This window comes from Molossus molossus, unplaced genomic scaffold (genome assembly GCF_014108415.1).
Source record: "Molossus molossus isolate mMolMol1 unplaced genomic scaffold, mMolMol1.p scaffold_m16_p_19, whole genome shotgun sequence".
Classification (NCBI taxonomy): domain Eukaryota; kingdom Metazoa; phylum Chordata; class Mammalia; order Chiroptera; family Molossidae; genus Molossus; species Molossus molossus.
In genome coordinates this window covers 17,592,390-17,614,702 of record NW_023425354.1, presented here as the reverse complement: position 1 = coordinate 17,614,702, position 22,313 = coordinate 17,592,390, and the positions used below count along the sequence as shown (strand labels likewise).

The following is a 22,313-nucleotide window of genomic DNA, read 5'->3' as shown; positions in this document are numbered from 1 at the left end:
CTTCCTGGAAAAAGTAAACGGAGGGCAAATTTTGAGATGTTGCACATGTCAAAAGTTTATCCTGCCTCAAATTGGATACGCTGGCAGGGTTTCATAATTTCAGGTTAGAAATCATTTTGTTTCCAAATTTAGAAGGTATTTTCTTTTTTTGAGTGTTGCTTTTGAGAGTTCCAATCCATAAATGGTGATTTGTTTTTTCTTTCCAAAAGCTTTTAGGATCTTCTTTTTTATCCATAGAAGTTAAAACTATCAGTGACATCAGTGACGTATCTTGGCATTGTCTTTTTTTTTTTTTTTTAATCCTCACCCGAGGACATTTTTGCATTTATCTTCAGATGGAGCGGGAGGGAGAGAGGGAGGCAGAGAGAGAGAAACATTGATGTGAGAGAGACACATTGAGTGGTTGCCATCCACACGACCCCAACCGGGGCCGGGGACAAACTGCAACTGAGGTGCGTGCCCTTGGCGGAAACCGAACCCGGGACTTTCTGGTCCACAGGCTAACGTATATCTAAATAATTCCCTCTGTTTTCTCTTTCTGGAGCTCCTATTGGTAAGTTTAATTATTTGTCTAGTAGTCTTATTTTTCTCACCTGTTCTTCCATCTCTTAACATTTTGTTCCATCTTCTGGAAAATACTCCCTACTTTATCTTTTTTTTCTTCTTTTTTCATTTTAGAGAACAAGGAAGGGAGAGGGAGAGAGAGATAGAAACATTGATGAGAGAGAACATCGATTGGCTGCCTCCTGCATGCCCTCCACTGGGGATTGGCCCACAACCTGGGCATGTGCCCTGACCGGGAATCAAACTGGCAACCTCTTGGTGCATGGGTCAATGCTCAACCACTGAGCCACACTGGCCGGGTGATCTTTCCTTTTTTTTTTTTTTTTTTTGCCTTTTTAAAAAATACCTTTCAGTTCTTTTGAATTCTGAATTTCTGTTAAATTTTTTAATTGTGCCATGGCCAGTTTGGCTCAGTGATTAGAGCGTCAGCCTGTAGACCAAAGGGTCATGGGTTCAATTCTCAGTCAAGGGCATGTACCTGGGGTTTCAGATTTGATCCCCAGTCCTGGTCATGTGGGAGGCAATCAATTGATGTGGCTCTCTCACATCAATATCTCTCTCTCTCTCTCTCTCTCTCCCTCTCCCCCCATCTCTCCCTCTCCACTCTCTAAGAAAATCAATGGAAAAATATCCTCAGGTGAGGATTAACAAAAAAAAAAATTTTTTTTTTTTAATTCTAAGAATACTTTTTTTTTTTTACAGATAGAGTGGGAGGGAGGGAAAGGGAGAGAGAGAGAGAGAGAGAGAGAGAGAGAGAGAGAGAGAGAGAGAAACATCAACGTGAAAGGGACACATCGAGTGGCTGCCACCCGCACGACCAACCAGGGCCGGGGACAAACTGCAACCGAAGCACGCGCCCTTAGCGGGAACCGAACCCGGGTCTCTCCGGACCACAGGCCAACGCTCTAACCGCTGAGCCAAACTGGCCAGGGCTACTTTTTTGTTTTCTGAATATTATTTTCCCCCAGTATTTTGGTCTTATTTCATAGGTTCAACATCTCCTGTCATTGAAGATACTTTATGATTTTTACTCGTCGGCTCCTTGCATTGACTGTTTCCTTCTAGTGTCTTTGCCTCCATTTGCTATTTTTGTCATGCATGTGAAAGAAGTTTATCAAATAGTTAATGATCCTTGAATTTCTTTTCAAACTTAAGAATAAAGCGTTAAACAATTGATTAGAATCTCTATGTTCATGGACAGGAGGCCTCACTATAGGTAGCTTTCTAAACTTGTGGGAACATGAATATTTATAAATTGTCTCATGGCTTATTAGTGTCTCCAGAAAAGATTTTTCTAACCTCTTCATTAGAGATATGAAAACTAAAGAGTTAAATGGAAATGATAAAAATTATAAAACAAGCCCTGGCCGGTTTGGCTCAGCAGTTAGAGCGTCGGCCTGCGGTCCAGAGAGACCCGGGTTCGGTTCCCGCTAAGGGCATGTACCTCAGTTGCAGTTTGTCCCTGGCCCTGATTGGGTTGTGCGGGTCGCAACCACTTGATGTGTCCCTTACATGTCAATGTTTCTCTCTCTTTCTCTCTCTCTTTCTCCCTCCCACTCTATCTTAACAAAAAATGAAAAAATGTCCTCGGGTGAGGATAAAAGAAAAAAAAATTATAAAACATAACTAATAATGTCTCCGTGCTTAGCAGAGACATGCAAAAGAAAATATCAGTGAACTTGACAGTAGATCAATAGAAATAATCCAAATTGAAAAACGAAAGGGTACATCCAAGAGCTGTGGTACAATACCAGACGGTTTATCACACTTGTAATCGGTGTCTCAGGAGAGGAGAACATGAGAACATTAACAAAAGGTGGCAAGCACAGATCCTAGAAGTTAAAGAAACACTAGCAGGATGAAAGAAAGAAATCACACCTAGACACATTATAGTCAAATTGCTGCAAACCAAACATAAGGAGAAAATCTTAAAGGAAGCCAGGAAAATAAACATTACATAAAGAGAAACAATGATAAGAATGACAACAGGTATCTTGTTAAAAACTGTAAGCCCAAAGACAATAGAGTGACATCTTGAAAGTGATGAAAAAGCCCTGGCCGGTTTTGCTCAGTGGTTAAAGCGTTGGCTCACAGACCAGAGAGTCCCGGGTTTGGTTCCCACTAAGGGCATGTACCTTGATTGCAGTTTGTCCCTGGCCCCGGCTGGGGTCCTATGGGTGGCAACCACTCGATGTGTCTCACGTCGATGTTTCTCTCTCCCTCCCTCCCGCTCTATCTGAAGATAAATGCAAAATGTCCTCCAGTGAAGATAAAAAAATAAATAAAGTGATGAAAGAAAATATCTGTCAACATAGAATTCTATTACTAGGAAAAATATCTTTCAAAAATGAAAGTGAAATAAAGACTTTTTCAGACAAATAAGTTGAAGGAATTCATTGCCAACAGATATGTACTATGCAAAGTAGTAACAAGTTATTTAGACCAAAGGAATATGAAACCAGGTGAATATTTGGATTGATACAAAAGAATAAAGAGCACTGGAAATGTAACATCTAATTTTTATCTCTTTAAAAGATAATTCACTCTAAGGTAAAAATAGTAACTTTATTGTGGAGATACAATGGAATCATAAAAGTTCTAAATTCAATGGTAAGCAGTAAAAGAAGAAAAACTAACAAAGACCATGTTGAACAAATCAAAAAGGAATAAGATGGTAGATTTAAACCCAACCATAGTGATTATTATATTAAATGTAAATGAACTAAACACTCCAGTTAAAAGATGATGTCAGATTGGATTATTTATTTATTTAAAAAACTTTTTTTTTTCTTTATTGATTTTAGAGAGAGAGGGAGAGAGAGAGAGAACATTAATCGGCCACCTCCTGTATGCCCCCCCCACTGGGGATTTGGCCCACAGCCTGGGCATGTGCTATGACCGGGAATCAAAGCTGCAACCTCTTAGTGCATGGGTCGACGCTCAACCACTGAGCTACACCGGCCAAGCAGATTGGATTTTTTAAAAGCAAGATTCAAATTACATGATTTCTTCAAGAAATCCAGTATAATTATAAAGACAGATAGATTCAAAATAAAAGAATATGAAAAGATATACCATTCCAACAGTTATCAAAGGAAAGCTGAAGTAGTCAAATTAATATGAAACAAAGTAGTTTTTAAAACAAGGAATGTAGCCCTGGCCGGTTTGGCTCAACAGAGCATCGGCCTGCGGTCCAGAGAGACCTGGGTTCAGTTCCCGCTAAAGGCACGTACCTCGGTTGCAGTTTGTCCCCAGCCCTGGTTGGTCGTGCGGGTGGCAGCCACACGATGTGTCGCTATCACGTTGATGTTTCTCTCTCTCTCTCTCCCTTCCACTCTATCTGAAAAAAAAAAAATGGAGAAATGTCCTCGGGTGAGGATAAAAAAAACTAGGAATGTTACTGAGGATAAGGAGACATTTTATAACAATAAATTGGTTAATTCATAAATAAGAGAAAATAATACTAAATGTGTATGTACCTAATAATGGTTTCAAAATACGTGAAGCAAAAACTGATAGCATTGAAAGGAGAAATACATAAAATTTACAGTTTGAGATTTGGGAATTTTTTCGGGTACATATAGAACATTGACCAATATAGAGCATAGTCTGAACCATAAAGCAAATCTTAATTTTTAATTCGAAAAAATTAAAATCATACAAACTGCCCAGCCGGTGTGACACAGTAGATTGAGCGTTGTCCCATGGACAGAGAGGAACAGATAAAATTACACCTGCATCTATAGGATTGGTAAGAAAATGAGAAAAGTCTCCTTAGCTCCGAGTAGTCAGTGTTAGCTGTGAGTTTCAGAGGCACGTAGCACGCTCAGGTCAAGGTGTGTTGGCCCCCTCGTTTCTTAATTGCATCTCTGGAGCTAGGAGAAGCAGAAGTAAGCACTCCATCTCAGAGGGAGAAAATGCCTCGCTCGGGGACACAGCTGAATTCAGCGTTCACCCATTTGGTCTGCACCACGCGTGGTGGAGAGAACTGCCAGCTCTCACGGCTCTTTTCTGCCGCAGACGTGGACGTCCCGCTGCCTGATGAAGTTCTACGCTGTGGTGGCTGCCTCACCTACATCCTCAGAGAGCCACAAGGTTGCAGAGAGGATCGAGCAGCGAATCTTGAACTCCAACCCTATCATGGAAGCTTTTGGTGAGCAGTGTCCTCTGCACTGTACCTCAGTCCCATTTTCTCTGGGATTTGCCAGCTTCCAAGGAGAGGAGCAGTGAGACCCTCTTTGGGGGTTGGAGGATGAGTGCACCATGCACTGCCTTGGACTCCCACCCTCCTCCCCGGCACCCTTGGCCTCTTTCCAGCACAGGTCCTGTCATTCAGTCATCCTCCTCCTCTAGCCTAAGCAGATGTAACAGTGGAGCTTGGAGAGCGCCTTGTGGCTCCTCTAGTCTAAATCCTATCCTTCAGCCCTGGGCAGTTTGGCTCAGCGGTTGGAACATCGGCCTGCAGACCAGAGAGTCCCGGTTCGGTTCCCACCAGGGGCACATACCAAAAAACAAAATAAAATAAAATAAATCCTATCCTTCAGTATGGTTTCAGATGATTCAGAGGAAAGGGGGACTTGTCTAAGGATGTACAGCAATTAGCGTCCGTGTTGGGACTCTAGGTGTTATGCCTTACTATCTAATTCAATAGTGACAGCTTGTTTGTTACTCTTTTCCTTCAAAGAAGACAGTCCTTGGCTACCTAGGCTTGCTCATTTCAGTTCATTGCCAGGACGTTCTTCTAACTCCTGAATCGCACTTGCTGAAGCCCAAGTGCCCTTTCTTTAGTCCTGTCCCCTGTGACATGGAAACCAAAAAGGGGCCTTTAGGTGCCTCGAGGATAGAGACATGGCCCCAGCAGACCTGCAGCCACCCTGGCCCATGAGGACTAAACATAGGGGAGCGGTATAAACAGGTGTGATCTGCAGGGAACGCGTGCACACTGAGGAATAACAACAGCAGTCGCTTTGGGAAGTTCATCCAGCTCCAACTGAACAGGTAATCGCTGCTGCCACCCTGGCTGATGGGAGGACGGGCACAGGGAGTTTGCAGTGGCTGAGCAGTGTAGCCTGGTCACCTCTATGGGCAGCACCCTGCTCCTCCTGCCATGCATGTATATGGGGTTTATTAGGGTTGGTGAACCCTGAGGGTGTTCTTTTAATCTAGAGAACTATAGCTTGGGGACTTCTAGTGCTCTTGCTGGGGGACTTCTAGTTAAACAGCCACCTCTGTGGGCCATACCCCTAAGCTTGAAGCTGGGGCTTCTGCTCCTGCCATGGGATGGGGCGTGATGACTTACAGAGGCTGTGGCCCTGCCCACCTGAGCTGGCTGCAGGGGAATACCCCAGACCACTCAAGGGCCTGCTGAGTAGTCCCTCATCCTCATGACCCCCATTGGCCAAGTGGAAGAGCTTGGGGAGGAAGAGCGAGTTGCAACAGTACATGCCTATGGAATGAATGGGCAACTAATGGGCTCCCGCCTGCTTGTGCTCAGGGCCCATCAGATGACTGGAGCTGCAGTCCAGACCTACCTCCTAGAGAAAACTCGAGTGGCCTGCCAGGCCTCCAGTGAGAGGAACTTCCACATCTTCTACCAGGTCTGTGCCAGGTGGGGCCCACAGCTGCCCAGATGCAGGGTAGAGATGGGCCTGTGGCTCTAAACCCTCCCTCCTGTCCCTCCCTGCCTCATGCCTGCCTCCACCACTTATTCCTGCAAACTTGATGCAACAGTGCCTCACACTGGACCTAGGCTCCTGGGATGGCTTTGGATTGGGGGTGTGTAGTACCTCCTCTAGCAAACCAGATGCTACTGAGGGCTCTCCCTAGAATGGCAACTGTCTCCTCCAAGCAGAGCGAGGGCGTCCCCAGAGCTGTGCCTCCTCCATCAGACGGGTGGTCCCCCAAAGCATGCATAGTATGTTTCCTGCTCTCGGGTCGGGCCTGGGGACTCCCCAGACAGGAGTTGTGCTTTCCTCTGACCTCAGGCCTCCTCAGCAGGGTGTTTGGCCTTGGGCAGGAGACAGCCAGGACTGTTTGCTGCTGCTTTTGCCCCATTCCTGACCTGGGTGCTCAACAGGGACTTCTCAGTCTCTCGTGATGTCACTGCCATTTCTCACTCCTTTTATCTTGACCCCAGGCCTGTGCAGGCCTGGGCTTCCCTCGCACCCCCAGCTCAGCCCCCTGCTCCCCCACCCCCACAGATCTGCAAAGGAGCCAGTGCCGACCAGAGGCTTCAGTGGCACCTCCCCGAGGGAGCCGCCTTCTCCTGGCTGCCCAACCCAGACAGGACCTTAGAAGGTAGGGGGAGCCTTACCCAGCATGCTGGGCTGGCCTGGCAGCACCCACCCACCCTCTGCTGACACCTGTCTCCCTCACCCCTCCTCACCCCTGCTGACCTGCAGTCCTGACACTGGGCTGTGACTCTGATTTCTTTCCAGAGGACTGCTTCGAGGTGACCAGAGAGGCCATGCTTCACCTAGGCATCGACACCCCCACCCAGAACAACATCTTTAAGGTCAGAAGAAAAGCCATGGCACTTACGTTTGATAGAGGTCACAGGCAGCCCCTCTTGGAACCTGAGAACCTAAGACTTTGGGCCCCACTGTACAGTCTCCAAGAAGTCGACCATTCCTCTGTCCGCTGAGCCTGGACATAGGGTGTCAGGGCATAAGGGGTACAGAGCACACAGTTCTGTAATGAAGACTGCTCTGTGATCCCCAGATCCCAGCTATTACGGCAATAGTCAGAATAGGGAAATAATGCTGCACATGTTTGTCTAGTGTGTAGGGATTTTTAAATCATGTTTACACCTTTAAGTGGTTTTTCAGGAGTCCTGTGTATATGGAGTTACTCCTATTTTACGCTTGAGGAAACTAGAGAGGTAGTTTTCAAGATCAGACACCACTGATGCAGATAGACTTGTACCAGGCATAGCAATTCCAACGTCCCAGTTTCTTCTCCTGTAGGACATCATGCTGACCCAGGTGACCTGGGCTTCTCACATCCCCACTAACGGCCTCTCTTCTCCCATCTGTCCCAGCCATATTGCCCATCTGGCATAGCTGCCTCCTTTCTACAGCCCCTGGGGGCTCATCCGCATGCATCATTGAGTGCAAGAGGGTCCCCACTGGACAGAGACCAAGGTCACAGATCCTCCCCCAGGCTGGGCCGTCAGACCCAACTGTACTGAGAAAGGGCCAAAGGGTTAGGTGAGAAGGCCCACCAGCCGCACAGAAGTAAGCCTGCTCCAGGCTTACTGGTGGGAAGTAACGGGAGCGCTTCCCACCAGCCTGCTCCTGGAGAGGGGGAGGCAGAGGGACAGACTGTGGGCGACATGGGCAGAGGAAGTCAGGCTGCCCAGGTTCTCATTTAACCTGTCCCCTTCTCATCTCTGTCATGGGCATCACTGCAGTACATGCCTCACAGATGTTGTGAAGATTGACCGAGATCATGTATGTAACATGTATAGAATTGCATCCGGCGGAGTCCTGTAGCAAGTGGGCAGTAATTGGCCGTTGCTGTTATTCTTCTGTTATGATTATATTCGGCCGAAGAGAGGCCCTTTCCCGGGCGAGGCTCCAGCCCTCGCCAAGGTGCCCACTTCGTGTTCCCTTTCTCCTGCCCGCTCAGGTCCTGGCTGGACTGCTGCACCTCGGCAACATGCTGTTTGCGGACTCCGAGGATGAAGCCCAGCCCTGCCAGCTGATGGACAGTGCCAAGTGTGAGAGCAGGGCTGGCGGGAGCTGTGCTCAGGCTCTGGTCGCATACCCAGGGAGCAGGGCAGGTGGGGCTGGGGAGGAGGCCAGAGAGTGAAATTTGGAATAGATGCCCTTGATTAAAATACCAGCTGTAGCGCCCTGCCCTGGATAAGTTACTCCTCACCTTGTCTCTGAAGCAGGAAGCATTGTCCCCATTTTACAGATGAGCAAATGAGAGTCAGAGGTTTTATAAAGTGATTTGTCCGACACATGGCAATGTGGACTGGGACACAGGTCCCAAGTTCAGTTGCTGCCTCTGCCTTCGGCAGGTGTCTTCACCCACAGAAAGGTTTCCTGTGTTCATTTGGGGGGGTCATGGTTCCACTGCAGTGACTTCACTGCCCTGTGAAGAGGGCTGTTTGGATGGAAGGTTTGTCCCTCCCAGGCTCCCTCAGGACATCGGCCTCACTGCTGTGTCTCCCAGAGGACCCCCTGCTGGAGACACTGAGGATTAGAACCATCAGGGCGGGAAGGCAGCAGCAGGTGTTCCGGAAGCCCTGCTCCCGGGCCGAGTGCGACACCCGCAGGGACTGTCTGGCCAAACTGGTCTACGCACGGTGAGCACTCTGGGCCTTGGCCGCCTCCCAGGTTCTCCCCCTCTCTGGAGTTCAACCCGACACTGTCCCAGGCCCAAGGTGAGGGCTGCCAGACGAAGCAGGTGGGTTTCTCTCCCTGCCCCCCAAATCCTTGGGGACAGCAGGGAGTAGTTCTGGGGATTTCCCTGAGCAAGGCCCTTGGCCCCAGTTCCGGAGTACTCTGCATGGGGAGGTTGCCACAGCCTGGCCTAGATCCAGCTCATTAATAAAGTGCAGGAGCCTGCCTTGACCTTGGCAATGGGTGAGAGAAACCGGTCTGGCTCTCTGCTGGCAAGGCAACCCCCAGAGGTGATCGGGGCCCTCACAGTTCCAGGTGCAGACCTGTGGGTGAGTAGGCTCCCGTTTCTCCATGTGCCCTTGAGTTTCAGCTCTTTGTAAGCACCTGGGGAACTTGCTAGATGGTGGTAGAGCCAGATGCTCAGCCGAAAGTGCCGGGCAACACAGCATGTAGCAAGCGGAGCCCAGAACAGGGCAGGTGGGGTCTGTTCCTAGTGGGTTACATGGGCGTATCCACCCACTGGCCAGGTGGCTAGGGTGCTTTCTTACCCTGCGTTCTGAGAACCTTCAGGGTGCCATGTAAGGGTTTCAAGGGGCCCAGGATCCTTTGAGATTAGGGGACAGAACATAAGTGTGTGTGTGTGCTGTGGGCGCTTGGGCCCTCCAGAGTGTGGCACCCCGGCTGGAGGAGCAACTTTGCCACCCCTCAGGCTCAGCCTGACTCTCTCTCACCAGAGTCCCCTCTTCCCCTCCCAACAGGCTGTTCGACTGGCTGGTGTCCGTGATCAACAGCAGCATCTGTACAGACCCCAACTCCTGGACCAGTTTCATAGGTAATGGGACCCTCTCTCCCATAGCCCCTCACCAAGAGCACACCTCCAAAAAAAGATCGGGGGAGCTCTGGGTCCACCGTGTTAACTCTGGGCAGCGCCTTTCCCTTCCCTGTCCCCATCTCATCTGTCCACCAGTGTTCCAGTGTTTGGGCAGGGACATCTCTGTACTGCCCTGTGCCCACACCTGACTCGTTTGTAGCTCGCCAGGCACTCAGATGGCGCCTTGTCTGTGAGGGGCCCTTCTCTCCAGAGACCCAGCTCCAGTCCCAGGAGAGTGGTGGGGACGAGTGAGAGATAACAGCCTTGGGCCCTGGGTAGGATTGTGAGGCAGGGGGAGAGGGAAGCTCAGAGGCGCCCGTGACGTTTGTTGGCAGGATGCTCGAATTCTAGACCCCAGCTGGCCTGGTGGGACCCAGGCCCTCCAAACTGGGTGGGATGCAGAAAGTGTTCCCTGGGACCTGGTCCCTTCACCAGGCGCTACCAGGACCTGAGGATTCAACCTCAAAAGTGGACCTGGTGCTCTGGGCTGCCCCTCACACCTCGTTCAGCCTGTCTTCCTGCTCTGAGTTCTGAGGGAGTGTGAGCCAGAGACAGGGACCCTGGAGTGGGCGAGGGTGCTCTGCACCCTGTGGGTGTCACACTCACTCAGCCTCATCTCCGACTGCCAAGGAGGAGGCGCCACCTGGGCCCCGTAGTCCTCCTGCCCCACAGGGGCCCCATGGTCCTCCCCTCATCCTCCCAGGCCTGCTGGATGTGTACGGCTTCGAGTCATTTCCCGACAACAGCCTGGAGCAGCTGTGCATCAACTATGCCAATGAGAAGCTGCAGCAGCACTTCGTGGCTCACTACCTGAGGGCTCAGCAGGTGAGGGTGTGGCTGGGCCAGGCAGTCCTCCTGGGTCCTCTGTTTTCCTGGCCCCCGGGACCTAGCCTTTAGCTCCTCCTTGGCTGCTGCTCTGGACTATGTGGTGATGCTGAGGCCAGCCATAGGGTGGCCATCTGGGCCACAGACCATAGCTGCTGCTCCTGTTCCCCTCGCCTTGCCCCCTAGGAGGAATACGCAGTTGAGGGCCTGGAGTGGTCATTTGTCAGCTACCAAGACAACCAGACCTGTTTGGATCTCATCGAGGGGAGCCCCATCAGCATCTGTTCCCTCATAAATGAGGTGGGGAGGATCAGCTAGTGTGCTGATGTTGGGTTTTTCTGGGGCCTTGAAGACTACTCTGTGCCCTCTCTGTGCCTCTGTCTCCCCATCCGGCAAATGGGTTTGCTAATCTCTATACTCCACTCTCAGGGTCACTCTGCTACCATGGGGGCAACGGGGAGGGGGCCGGGAGAGTGTGCTGAACCCTCACCTCCGTGGCCCACGCAGGAATGCCGCCTTAACCGGCCAAGCAGTGCCGCCCAGCTCCGGACACGCATTGAAAGCGCCCTGGCGGGCAACCCCTGCCTAGGCCACGACAAGCTCAGCCGGGAGCCCAGCTTCATCGTGGTGCACTACGCGGGGCCCGTGCGGTACCTCACCGCAGGCCTGGTGGAGAAGAACAAGGTGAGGCTGGGCCCTGGCCCCGGGCCTGCGTGCAGTGGCATGCTGACTGCTGCCCGTACACGCAGCTGCCTACTGCGTGTCCTCCCTCCTGAACATCTTCCCAGAACCCAGGGCCACCTCCTGGGCCATGTGCCTGAGGGTCTGTGCTAATTAGGCGTGACCTGCCCAGAAGTGACCCAGGTCACACTGGATCTGCTGGGTCATAGGTGACCAGCTTCTCTCTCAGACTCAGGGCCTGCCCTCCCCTGGGAGCCCCTCTTCTGGGGCCCAGATAAGCAGGCTGGCAGCCTGTGGCCAGCCCTGGGCAGCACTCCACCTGCCCTCACCCACAGCCCTTGTCCTTGCCCCATAGGACCCTGTCCCCCCTGAGCTGACCAGACTCCTGCAGCAATCCCAGGACCCCCTGCTCAAGGTGTTGTTTCCTACTGACCCCGAAGAGAAGGCCCAGGAGGAGCCCTCTGGTCAGAGCAGGGCCCCTGTGTTGACCGTGGTGTCCAAGTTCAAGGTGGGTCAGGTGATGCTGACGTGAGGTGCTTGATTCACTCCTCGGTCTCAGATGTTTATTGAGCACTGCCCAGGGTTGGTGCTGTTCACTGGGGAGCATTGATGAGTCAAGATGACCTGGTCCAGGTCCGCACAGAGCTGATAGTCCCATGTAGAAGACAGAGACAGGAAATGGGTATGAACAGACAGGGTATGATTGACATGACGGGAAGCCTAGGAGCCTGTGGGTGGCACAGTGGGGTCTCACTCGCTGCTTATGGGGGATTGTGGAAGAGCAAGTTACATGAACCTCTGTGACCTGGCCCATTCCCAGTCTGCAGCTTCCTGCTCAGACGTTGTCCTTAGCAGATTTGTCTCCCCCGTATCTTAACCTTCTACTGTCTCAACACACTCTGCTCCTCACCATAGCCCCTCCAACTCCACCCTCACTCCCACCCTCCACACCTCTTTTTACTTCATGCCTTCTCATCCTTCAAAGCTCTGTGTTACCATCACCTCCTTGAGAAGGCACCCCGGGGAGCCCAGGGGAGCCCAGGTTTGATTAGCAGTTTCCTGTCCAGCCTCAGACACACCACTAAGAGTGTCGGTCTGTGTGGCTCGTTAGACCTGAGCTCTGAGACAGCAGCAGACCGCCCAGGTCACAGCCCCTCACAGTCTCCTGCACACGGACCGCCCAGGTCACAGCCCCTCGCAGTCTCCCGCACACGGACCGCCCAGGTCACAGCCCCTCGCAGTCTCCCGCACACGGACCGCCCAGGTCACAGCCCCATCAGTTTCTTGAACCCCAGATGGGCTTTGGCTTAATAACAGTACTGCCTGAATGAATGAGAGGGGGTTCTGAGATTGTTCCCTTCTAGGTAGATTGCTGGGGGGTTGTGGGAGGCTGAGACCAGATGCAGAGAGACTGACCAGGTGGAAGGTTACAGGTCAAGAAAGGTCCCTGGAGGCAGAGGTGAGGAGCAGCCGGAGGTCAGGGGAGGTATGTGCTTGGGCACAGTGAGAGCCAGTAGTCATCCCAGGGCACACGAGGGTCCTGGTCTCGGGGCTGGGAGGCCTACTGGAGGTGTTTGATGCAGTCTCTGACCAGGGCCCGGCTGATGCCCCCAGGAGGCCCAGATGGTCTCTACCTGACCCCTGCTCTCCCCCCTGCAGGCCTCTCTGGAGCAGCTTCTGCAGGTCCTGCACAGCACCACGCCCCACTACATTCGCTGCATCAAGCCCAACAGCCAGGGCCAGGCCCAGACCTTCCTCCGGGAGGAGGTAATTCGCACTGGGCCAAAGCTGCTTTGCGGAGAGCCCCGCCTGGCCACGGCCCTGGAGGAGGAAGAGCAGGATATCTGCTCCAAGTGGAGAGACCAGAGGGCATCTCTCAGGCTGGGCCTGATACTAGGGAGGGCTTGTCTCCCAGTTCTGGCAGCACAGTCACGTATGGCGATGTGGCCTGCCCTGCGCCATGACCGAGCCAGGGAAGCAGGGAGGGGCTCCAGTGCCTCTTGCTCTCCCAGCCAGCCCTGTGCCCTGACCGGCGCTGCCCGGACAAATGGGTTTGATGTGATTAGCTGAAGGTCTGTCTCACCTTACAGCCTAGATTTTTTTTAATTGCACAAAAGCACTCTGTGGCCAGCAGTTGCCCTTTGCTCGGGGTACAGGAAGGAATGAGGGTGAGGTGTGAGTGCTGGACACGCTGGAGAGTGTCCCGCATCTGCTGGTAGGTGTGATCTTAGGTTCACAGCCAGGACCACTCTGCTCTGTGGTAAAGACCTTGGTTCAGGTCCCAGAAGACTCTCCACAATACAGTCGTCTTCCCGTGACCCTCCGCTGAGGCTCACTTGATTGCCTACCGAAAGTAAAACAAACAGGGGCCTGGGCTGCACCGTGGGGATGGTGAGACAGAGCCAGGGCCAGCAGCTCCTCGGCGGTGTCAGAAGCCATGCACCACATAGGGGGCCTGGGGCCACCGGGACCCTTTCTAGCAGGGAGGTATTTCTTAATTTCTCATGCGCCGGAGAACACGCCTCCATCAGTGGAGCCTCAGGAGACCCTGCAGGTTCGTGCTGCAGGGCCGCAGAAGGAGGGCCGCTCCGGCCCGCTGGCCCAGGCTGCAGGTGCCTGTCTCCCCACCCTTGCAGGTCCTCGGCCAGCTGGAGGCCTGTGGCCTCGTAGAGACCATCCACATCAGTGCTGCCGGCTTCCCTATCCGGTGAGTGGGCCAGTCACTGCAAGGGCATGGCCAGCGTCAGGGTGGAGCTCGGACTCAGGCTGGCAGGAGCCCACGCAGCCCAGAGCGGGACGTGGAGGTGGAGACAGAGGCAGGTCTGCAGGAGTCAACCCGGGACTCCCGGGGCTCGTCATTGACTGGTCACTTTCTGCACGCAGTCGTACTAGGCACTGTTTGTGGTGTATGTCAGTGAATGGGGAGGGTTGAGTCGGCCCTCTTGGGGCACCCATTCCTGTGGGAACGAACAAGGCATATCAAGTTAATCAGCGCTAGGGAAGAAACAAAAACGCCGTTAGGTAGACCAACAGGGAAGGGAGTCCTTGGGCTGGTCAAGGAGGGGCCCTCTGGGCAGCTCGGGCCTATGGGAAGGAAAGGGTCAGCCGGGAAGATGTGGGGTAGGGGTAGGAGAGCATTCCAGACGGAGGGAGCAGGTTAGGGACAGAGATACTGAAGTGAGGAGCACAGAGAACTGGTCGGGGAGGAGGGGCAGGAGCCAGACCTGCAGGGCTTGCGGGCCAGGAGAGGACTCCGCCCGTCCTGAGTGCTGTGGAGCCGCTGCGCTCTCATTCCTGTCCCTTGGCTGTCACGTGGAGGCGGGACGAAGGGTCAGGAGAGAAGGGAGGAGATGAGTGAGAGGCTGTTGCAGGGGTACAGGCGAGGTGGTGTCCCCGAGGAGGGCAGCAGCAGGGAAATGAGGGAAGTGGGTAAAACAAGTATGGCTTGTGGTCGAGAGAGAACTGTGGATCGATTGACCGCGGGATACCGGGCAGGGGAGCCGTCAGCTTCCAGGCTGCAGAAGCAGCTTCCGGGCTTCGTCAGAGGCAGATGGGTGAACGGGGGGGGGGGGGACTGTTCCCCGAGGAGGGGCGGTTTGAGGAAGGCCCGGGTTGGCTCAGTCGGGTTTGAAATGGCTGTGAGGCAGGCTCAGGCTCAGCAGAGCTCGAACAACTGGAGGGTCTTAACACCATGAACGAGGAGGAAATCCTAGGGCAGAGAGAAGGGGTCAGGGTCGTCCCCTGAGGAATGCTCCCATTTTGAGAGGGGGGATGATGGGAAACCAGCAACAAAAACTTGGAAGGAGGAAGCCAGGATCATGCCGCCGACCACAGGGTTTGGTGGTATGGTGTGTGCTGATGGCTGTGGCAAGAGACACATTGGTGCAGTGATGAGGACAGAAGCCACCTGTTTAGAGAAGCATTGCTATGAAGGGGAGCAGAGAAATCAGGACACGTGGAGGAGGCTGTGGGTCAGAGAGGACGGGCAGGAGACACACGAGTGCGAGGCAGGAGTGACCCAGTTGTCCAGGGGGGCCTGTGCGCCCCGTAGGAAGGAGGAGGCAGCACATCCTCTGACGGTGCAGGAAGAGCAGACCGTCTAAGACGGTCTCTGGGCTTCCTCCTGAGGGAGCCTAGTAATGTCGAGCTGCAGCCTCGTCCATGTAGTGGGCGGTCAGGGCTGCACCTCGCTGGGCTGTGGAGCAGATTACATACAATCACTTGTTGTGCCCTGAGCGCGGTGCCTGGTTCACGGATGGTCACTTCATCCTCCTCTTTGCCTGCTTTGGCTTCCAGGGTCTCTCACCGGAACTTTGTGGAACGATATGCATTACTGAGAAGGCTCCGTCCTCGCGCAGCCCCTGGCCCCCAGAGCCCCTCTCCTAACGAAGGACGCTCGGGTGAGTGGGCCCATTTATTAGTCGTTTGTTCAGCCAGTCCACTGAGCTCCTATCCGGGGCCATCTCAGGGCTAGGGGTTGGGGTTCATAGGTGAATAAAACACTGTCTTCATGATTCTTGGTTCAATGGGGAAACAGACACGAAAAAGATAATTTAACAGTGGGAAAGGTGGAATGGCAGAGCTAGCAACGGGATGTTGTTGGGTGGTGCTAGGGAGGTGGAAATCAGGGAAGACTTTCTGAAGGAGGTGGTGTTTCAGGACAGATGGGATTAACCAGGTGAAGGGCACTCCACCTGACAGAATAATCTGAACAGAGGCCTGCAGGCAGGAAGGAGACAGTGGTGTGTACGGAATCCCAGGTCATTCAGTGTTGTCAGTTCGTAATGACAGAGAATGGTGGGAAGTGAGGCTGGGGTGACAGGTGGGGCCCAGTCATGAAGCTGGACTTTATTCTCTGGATAGATGGGAAGCACCTCCAGGGAAGAAGGTAGTGACATCAGCCTCGTGCTCCCTGGAGACCACAGTGAGGGCCACGTGGCAGGCCACGGCTGTTAAGTTGGACAGAGTAGAGAGAGGCTAGAGATGTGGGCACAGTCAGGAAATGTTAGGAAGAGATTGGTCCAACTGGGCAAGCATTGGATGAGACGTAGAGGGAGGGGAAAGGAGAACATTAATTAAAATAATTACCTCTGCCTGGCCAGTGGGAACAAGCCGTCTAGGGAAGCCGCTGAGCCTGCCAGGGCACTCGGCAAACCTTGATCTCAAGGGAAAGTCCTGGCCTACGGCCCCAATTTGGGGGTTGTGGGCATGTGGCTGTCACAGAGGCAGGGACACCATTCAGGTGAAGAAAAAGAGGCCAAGGACGGGGTGCAAGACCCCCACCCAGTAGGACCCCATCTTGGCAGCAGGTGCTGCCCCCACCCACACAGCCTTACCCTGGGGCCCACCAAACCCAGTTGGGACAATTCGGCTTTGCTTGGGCACAGTTTGTCACTTTCCTTTCACCTTTCCCCCGCCTCTCTCTCCTCCTCTCTCCATGGTCTGCTCTACTGCTCTGTCTCTTGCCCAAGCCCCTGGCCCCTGGTTGATTTTGCTGCTGTTTCTCGTCTGCGGCGTCTTCTTTGGCAGCTCTGTCTCCAGAGAGGCCCTGGGCAGCTAAAGGTGGTCAGAGCCCTCAGGTAAATCCTCCCTCTACAGGAGTCAGCCCTGTGGTGCAGGACGCTGGCAGGGGGTCCGCTGAGCCTCCACGGGCCTGGGATTTGTTCTCCCTTTTCCCTTCCGTGGCAGGGAGTGAGGTGTCAGAATGGAGGGGGTAGCCCAGCTGCCCTATTTGGCCCTCAGCATGTTTGGGGCTACAAACAAATGCTGGCTGAACAGCCTGGGGTTCCAGGTTGGAGTCTACGCACCAAATGCCCTCTGCTACCTGCCCAAGGGGACCTATGGGAGTGGAGGCTACAGGCCAGTCCAGGGCACAGCCACCGTGGGATTCCAAGACTCCTCGGAACAGGCAGGGGCCTGAGGGGTAACAGAGGGGCTATCCCTTGTCTCCCCAAAAAAAAGGGGTTAGAAATGGCTAGAGGCAAGAATAGAAAAGAATGTAAAATGTTGGGGAGACCAGAGCCAGTTTCTTCAGGCCACAGAAGTAGATGACGAAGCACTGATGGGACCTGTCTCCCATGTCTTAGAGTGGTCTCCACACACGGAGGAGACCACGCTGCAGCCTCTGCTCCAGGACATCCTCCACACTCTGCCCACTCTCACCGGGGCAGCAGCCACACCTGGTGACCCAGCTGAGGCCATGCCGGCCCCCGTGCACTGTGGCAGGACCAAGGTGTTCATGACTGACTCCACGGTAAGCAGGTTTCAGATGAGGGCAGAGATTACAGAAACAGCTGTGTGCTCTCAGCAGGACAGGGCCTGAGCCCGGGGGGCCGGCGGGGAGCATGGGCCGAGGACCTCAGTGGACCCCCTTCTCCCAGCTGGAGCTCCTGGAACGCAGGCGTGCCCGCGTGCTGGAGCAGTGCGCCCGCTGCATCCAGGGCAGCTGGAGGCGACACCGGCATCGCAAGCAGGAGAGGCAGAGGCGGGCTGCTGCGCTCATCCAGGCAGGTAGGACGGGCCTGGGCGCGGAGCCTCACTCCGGGCGGGCGGACAGGTGGGCTTAGGTGCAGCTGCTGGCAGTGACTGCGGCCCCCACATGATACCTGCTTCCTTTGGAGTGCTGCTCCTCGAGTGCCCAGGTACCAAAGCCGACAGTGTCCCAGCCTCGAGACGGTGGGGCTCCCCCTGCGTGCGCTGGGAGTCCCGTTCCCATTCACTTCACCCAGAGTGTCTTCCCAGCTCGGTGGAGGCTACATATTTGTCTTTAGTTCCTCTTTCCCAGACCTAGATAGCTGTTTATACCACCTTTCTTTCCCTTCCTGACAAATCCTTACCTGCGGGGCTCCAGGGCTTTTAATGAGTTTAAGAAGGTAAAAATCTGACAAGATTTGATTCATCCAAGGAAGAAATGTATGAACCATGTTAATAGCAATCTCATTTTTAAAAATAAAAATACTAGAAGTCACCAAAGTATCTGACAGTGGTGGAATCATGGCTATATTATGGACCATCCTTATGATGTAGCTAAGAAGTCCTTTTGAAGATTTTTTTTTTTTATCCTCACCCAAGGGCATTTTTCGATATTCTGTTCAGATAGAGTGGGAGGGAGGGAGAGAGAGAAACATCGACGTGAAAGGGACATATCGAGTGGTTGCCACCCACACGACCCAACCAGGGCCGGGGACAAATTGCAACCAAGGTACATGCCCTTAGCGGGAACCAAACCTGGGTCTCTCTGGACCGCAGGCCGAAGCTCTAACCACTGAGCCAAACCGGCCAGGGCGTGAAGATTATTTTAAATTTAATGGAAAACCACCTCCAACATGGTGTTCAAACCTGGTGCCAAACTACACCTCAAGGGTGATGCCACCTTCATAAGGTGCATTTCTGTGTGTTTAAGCATGAAAAAAAGTGAGTAAGGAAATATTGTACAACCATCTGGCTTGGTGAGATAACAGCTGACTTTTGTATGTCTTTAAACATTTTGGTTTTCTAGAATCCAAATGTATTCGTATTTAATGGAATAGTCCTTTTGCTGAATATGATTGTACCAAAAAGAATTTAAAAATGCTGAAACTTCCAGAAGAAAGGATCATGCTCAGTCCACCATCCAGTAGTTATTACCTTTACCAGCATGTGGGTATCTGGTGGTATCATTCAGTGGATTCATAAAACAAGCAAATTAAACCTAAAGATTCCCCCCCAAAAAACAGGAGTAATGTGGAAAGATGCAGACAATTCAGACCCCTCTGAACCCCTGGGCACTGTCCCAGACTGCACCTGAGGTGGGCAGTGACCCTGCTCCCAACTGTCCCTTCAGGGTACAGGCAGCTCCAAGTCTGTGGGCTGTGTGAGGGCCAATTTTGATTTTTGACTTTAGTACCTTACCTTACGGAGTGAAAAAAGACCTGCCTCAAACTCCTTCAGCAGCTCTGGCGGCAGTGGACGGCCAGGCTACCAATACCTTTAATGAACAGTGTGCTCTTTCCTGTTTCTGGGCCACCCCTTAGCCATCCGCTCCTGGTTAACTCGGAAACACATCCAGAGGCTGCACACGGCTGCCACAGTCATCAAGCGCACGTGGCGGAAGTGGCGAGTGAGTATCCGGCTCAAGAAGTCAGGGTTGCGGTGGGTATCTTGGTACCAGGTGGACCTGGGTTGGAATGCTGGCCCTGCCACTGCAGAGTCGGTGGCCTCGTGTCCTTGACGTGTGACAGGAGCATGCCCTTCCTACACTGCACGGTGGTTGTGACAGTCAAGAGTGGCATCAGCAACTGGGAACATGCTGAACACCATGGGGTGGATTTTATATCAGTTAGCCCTCAATAAGGCTATTTTTAAAGTAGTATATATGATGCTTAAGCCCAGTTGCCTTGGGTATAAAGTTCTGCCCCACACAGCCAGCCTGGTGGAAGGCATCCAGCTGTTCAGAGCCAGGTGCCCTTAGCTCACCTTGTTAAGCTAATTTATTAAAGATAGCTTGGTTTCCATTTTCCATTAAGAGCTAAAAAATCAAAATCTATAATGTGCTCTCTTTTTAAGATCAGAATGGCTTTCCTCGCTTCTGAAGAACTGGATGGTGTGGAAGAAAAACACTTGTTTCAAGCTCCTCATTCCCCAAGCTCCTTCCAGCTGCCCCAGGCACAGACCCGGCTCCTGGGGGCAATAATCCGCCTCTGGCCCCTGGGACTGGTCCTGGCCAACGCGGCCGTGGGTGAGCGCGGCTTTCAGAGGAAGCTGGTGGTCTGGGCCTGCCTCCGGCTCCCCGCCAGCAGCCCCAGCAGCTGCTCCGTCCGCACAGCACAAGAGCAAGATGGTGTCACGTCCATCCGAGCGCTGCCTCAGGTAAGCTGGGTGGGTGGCAGTCCTGCCCGCGGCAGCTCTGGGTCCCTCGCGTCTCACTGTACAAGGCAGGAGGCAAGGCCCAGGAGTCCACAGCAGGAGCAGGACCGAGGCTGGGACAAGAGCCGTCCTAGCCCTGCTGGGAAAGCAGAGCCTAAGCTTCCCAATGGCTGCAGTTACAACTCGGACTTTTCCAGAGCCTTTTCATCACCTTTTACTTTTTTTTTTTATCCTCACCTGAGGACATTTTTGCATTTATCTTGAGATAGAGCAGGAGGGAGAGAGAGAGAGAGAGAAACATTGATGTGAGAGACACATCAAGTGGTCACCACCCCCACGACCCCGTTTGGGGCCGGGGACAAACCGCAACCGAGGCACATGCCCTTAGCGGGAACTGAACCCAGGACTCTCTGGTCCGCAGACCAGTGCTCTAACCACTGAGCGAAATCTGCCAGGGCTTCCTCACCCTTTACAAACTGCCTCTAAGTATCCTAGTGTCACCTTTTAATTAGTTCCACTTTTAAGAAACTTGGGTTGTGATGACAGTTTATTTCGTCCGGTAGCACTGGACTTGGCCCCATGCTTTCCCCAAATTATGTTACCTGGTTGTTCCAGCTAAGGAAATGACGAGCGGGTGAGTCATGGGTCTGAGTGCCCTGTGTGTTTCTATTATGGGTAGCCAGCCAGGGAAGTTAGCCAGCATATAAAATAGGCTAATACTCAAGGACTAAGTGATAGTGACCAGGCAGAGGGAAGAGAACCCTGAATTTCCCACCAGAGGAGTTACCGTAGGCCAGAATCTGGGTAACATCTCCCGTGACCACACACAAGCTGGCCCGAGTGTAAACCGAAGTCTGATCTCTAAGCAGTCTTAGGGCTGAGAGGTGGTGCTCCAAGGAGGGGAGAGCTCGCTCCTGCTGTTTCCTCATCTGTCTCACACTGAAGGGATGGGAACTTTTTTTTTATCCTCACCCGAGGACATTTTTTCATTTTTTGTTCAGATAGAGTGGGAGAGAGAGGGAGGGAGAGAGAGGGAGGGAGGGAGGGAGAGAGAGAGAGGGAGAGAGAGAGAGAGAAACATCGATGTGAAAGGGACACATCAAGTGGCTGCCACCCACACGACCCAACCAGGGCCGGGGACAAACCAACCAAGGTACATGCCCTTAGTGGGAACCAAACTCGAGTCTCTCTGGACCGCAGGCCGACGCTCTAACCGCTGAGCCAAACCGGCCAGGGCAAGGGATGTGAACTTTAATATTCTAATACCACTCTGGACTTTGCCACTGTGATAGGAAAAGGAGAAAAAACATTGGATAGTTCCGTCCTGCTACTGCCGTGACTGCCCGCTTACTCGCCCACACTCCCCTGCGTTCCCAGCATTTGCTCTGTGAGGTCCTTTGGGCCCCGGCTCTCCTGGGAGCTGGGGTTAAGCTGCATCTCTCTCTCCCTAGGGCTCGATCAAGTTTCACTGCAGAAAGTCTCCGCTGCGCTACGCCGACATCTGCCCTGAACCTTCGTCCTACAGTGTTGCTGGCTTTAATCAGATCCTGCTGGAAAGACACAGGCTGGGCCGCGTGTGATCTCTTCTCACCTTCTGTCCTCACCTGGTTGGGCGATCGTGGTGCCTTTGTTTCTACAATGCCTTTTCCTGCCAGCTGCCTTGCCAAGGACATCTAATCAACGCACAGCTGCCAAACTGCTCCCACAGTGACTCCCAGGCCTGTGAGAGGGACGGCTCCTGCCTGCCTCCGAGCCAGGGCTGCAGCGGCCAGTTCACCAGTGGGCGGGGCCTCCAGCCTCTGGCCCAGGCACTGACAGGAGTCAGGGTTAGTTACCAAAGCAAGACTGAGGGACGGCAGGGCCACAGAGAGGCTCACACTCTCACTACCTTCACGGAGCCAGCTTCCGGCAAGCGGGGTCGAGCAGTGGGGCGCCCACGAACAGAACAGGCAGCGTGGTGTCCGCGCTTCGATTGGGTGGGGGAGATATTGCCTTTAGTTCCTTAAAAAGGAACCAAAGCTTACTATTTAATATGTTCCTGATTTATTTAATTTCAAGCAATTAGATTATGAACCAAGGATGATGAGCAATGGACCACAGAACCACATCTTGATTCTATTTAGTAACACTGAGTTTTCACTCCAATGAGTGTGAAACTTGATAAATTATATCATTTA

At 53.0% G+C, this 22,313-nt stretch overlaps 1 protein-coding gene across 2 annotated transcripts in view; it reads left to right on the top strand.

Annotated features, from left to right (window-relative positions):
• The window catches only part of MYO19 (myosin XIX), a 30,893-nt gene extending 8,639 nt beyond the window's left edge, over nucleotides 1-22,254 (top strand). The window contains exons 5-24 of one of the 2 annotated variants that reach the window (XM_036269751.1): nucleotides 4,585-4,717; nucleotides 5,493-5,562; nucleotides 6,059-6,161; nucleotides 6,765-6,861; nucleotides 7,002-7,078; nucleotides 8,194-8,284; nucleotides 8,707-8,878; nucleotides 9,674-9,747; nucleotides 10,490-10,611; nucleotides 10,798-10,911; nucleotides 11,119-11,295; nucleotides 11,648-11,800; nucleotides 12,952-13,059; nucleotides 13,929-13,999; nucleotides 15,589-15,692; nucleotides 17,379-17,545; nucleotides 17,673-17,802; nucleotides 19,305-19,390; nucleotides 19,837-20,139; nucleotides 21,588-22,254. In XM_036269751.1, coding sequence (XP_036125644.1) covers nucleotides 4,585-4,717; nucleotides 5,493-5,562; nucleotides 6,059-6,161; nucleotides 6,765-6,861; nucleotides 7,002-7,078; nucleotides 8,194-8,284; nucleotides 8,707-8,878; nucleotides 9,674-9,747; nucleotides 10,490-10,611; nucleotides 10,798-10,911; nucleotides 11,119-11,295; nucleotides 11,648-11,800; nucleotides 12,952-13,059; nucleotides 13,929-13,999; nucleotides 15,589-15,692; nucleotides 17,379-17,545; nucleotides 17,673-17,802; nucleotides 19,305-19,390; nucleotides 19,837-20,139; nucleotides 21,588-21,716 — 2,481 coding nt within the window. In that variant the 3' untranslated portion in view covers nucleotides 21,717-22,254. Of the gene's footprint in view, nucleotides 1-4,584; nucleotides 4,718-5,492; nucleotides 5,563-6,058; nucleotides 6,162-6,764; nucleotides 6,862-7,001; nucleotides 7,079-8,193; nucleotides 8,285-8,706; nucleotides 8,879-9,673; nucleotides 9,748-10,489; nucleotides 10,612-10,797; nucleotides 10,912-11,118; nucleotides 11,296-11,647; nucleotides 11,801-12,951; nucleotides 13,060-13,928; nucleotides 14,000-15,588; nucleotides 15,693-16,763; nucleotides 16,872-17,378; nucleotides 17,546-17,672; nucleotides 17,803-19,304; nucleotides 19,391-19,836; nucleotides 20,140-21,587 lie in introns of those variants that run through there. The other variant, XM_036269752.1, reaches the window with a different exon arrangement.
• The last annotated feature ends 59 nt before the right edge of the window (nucleotides 22,255-22,313 follow it).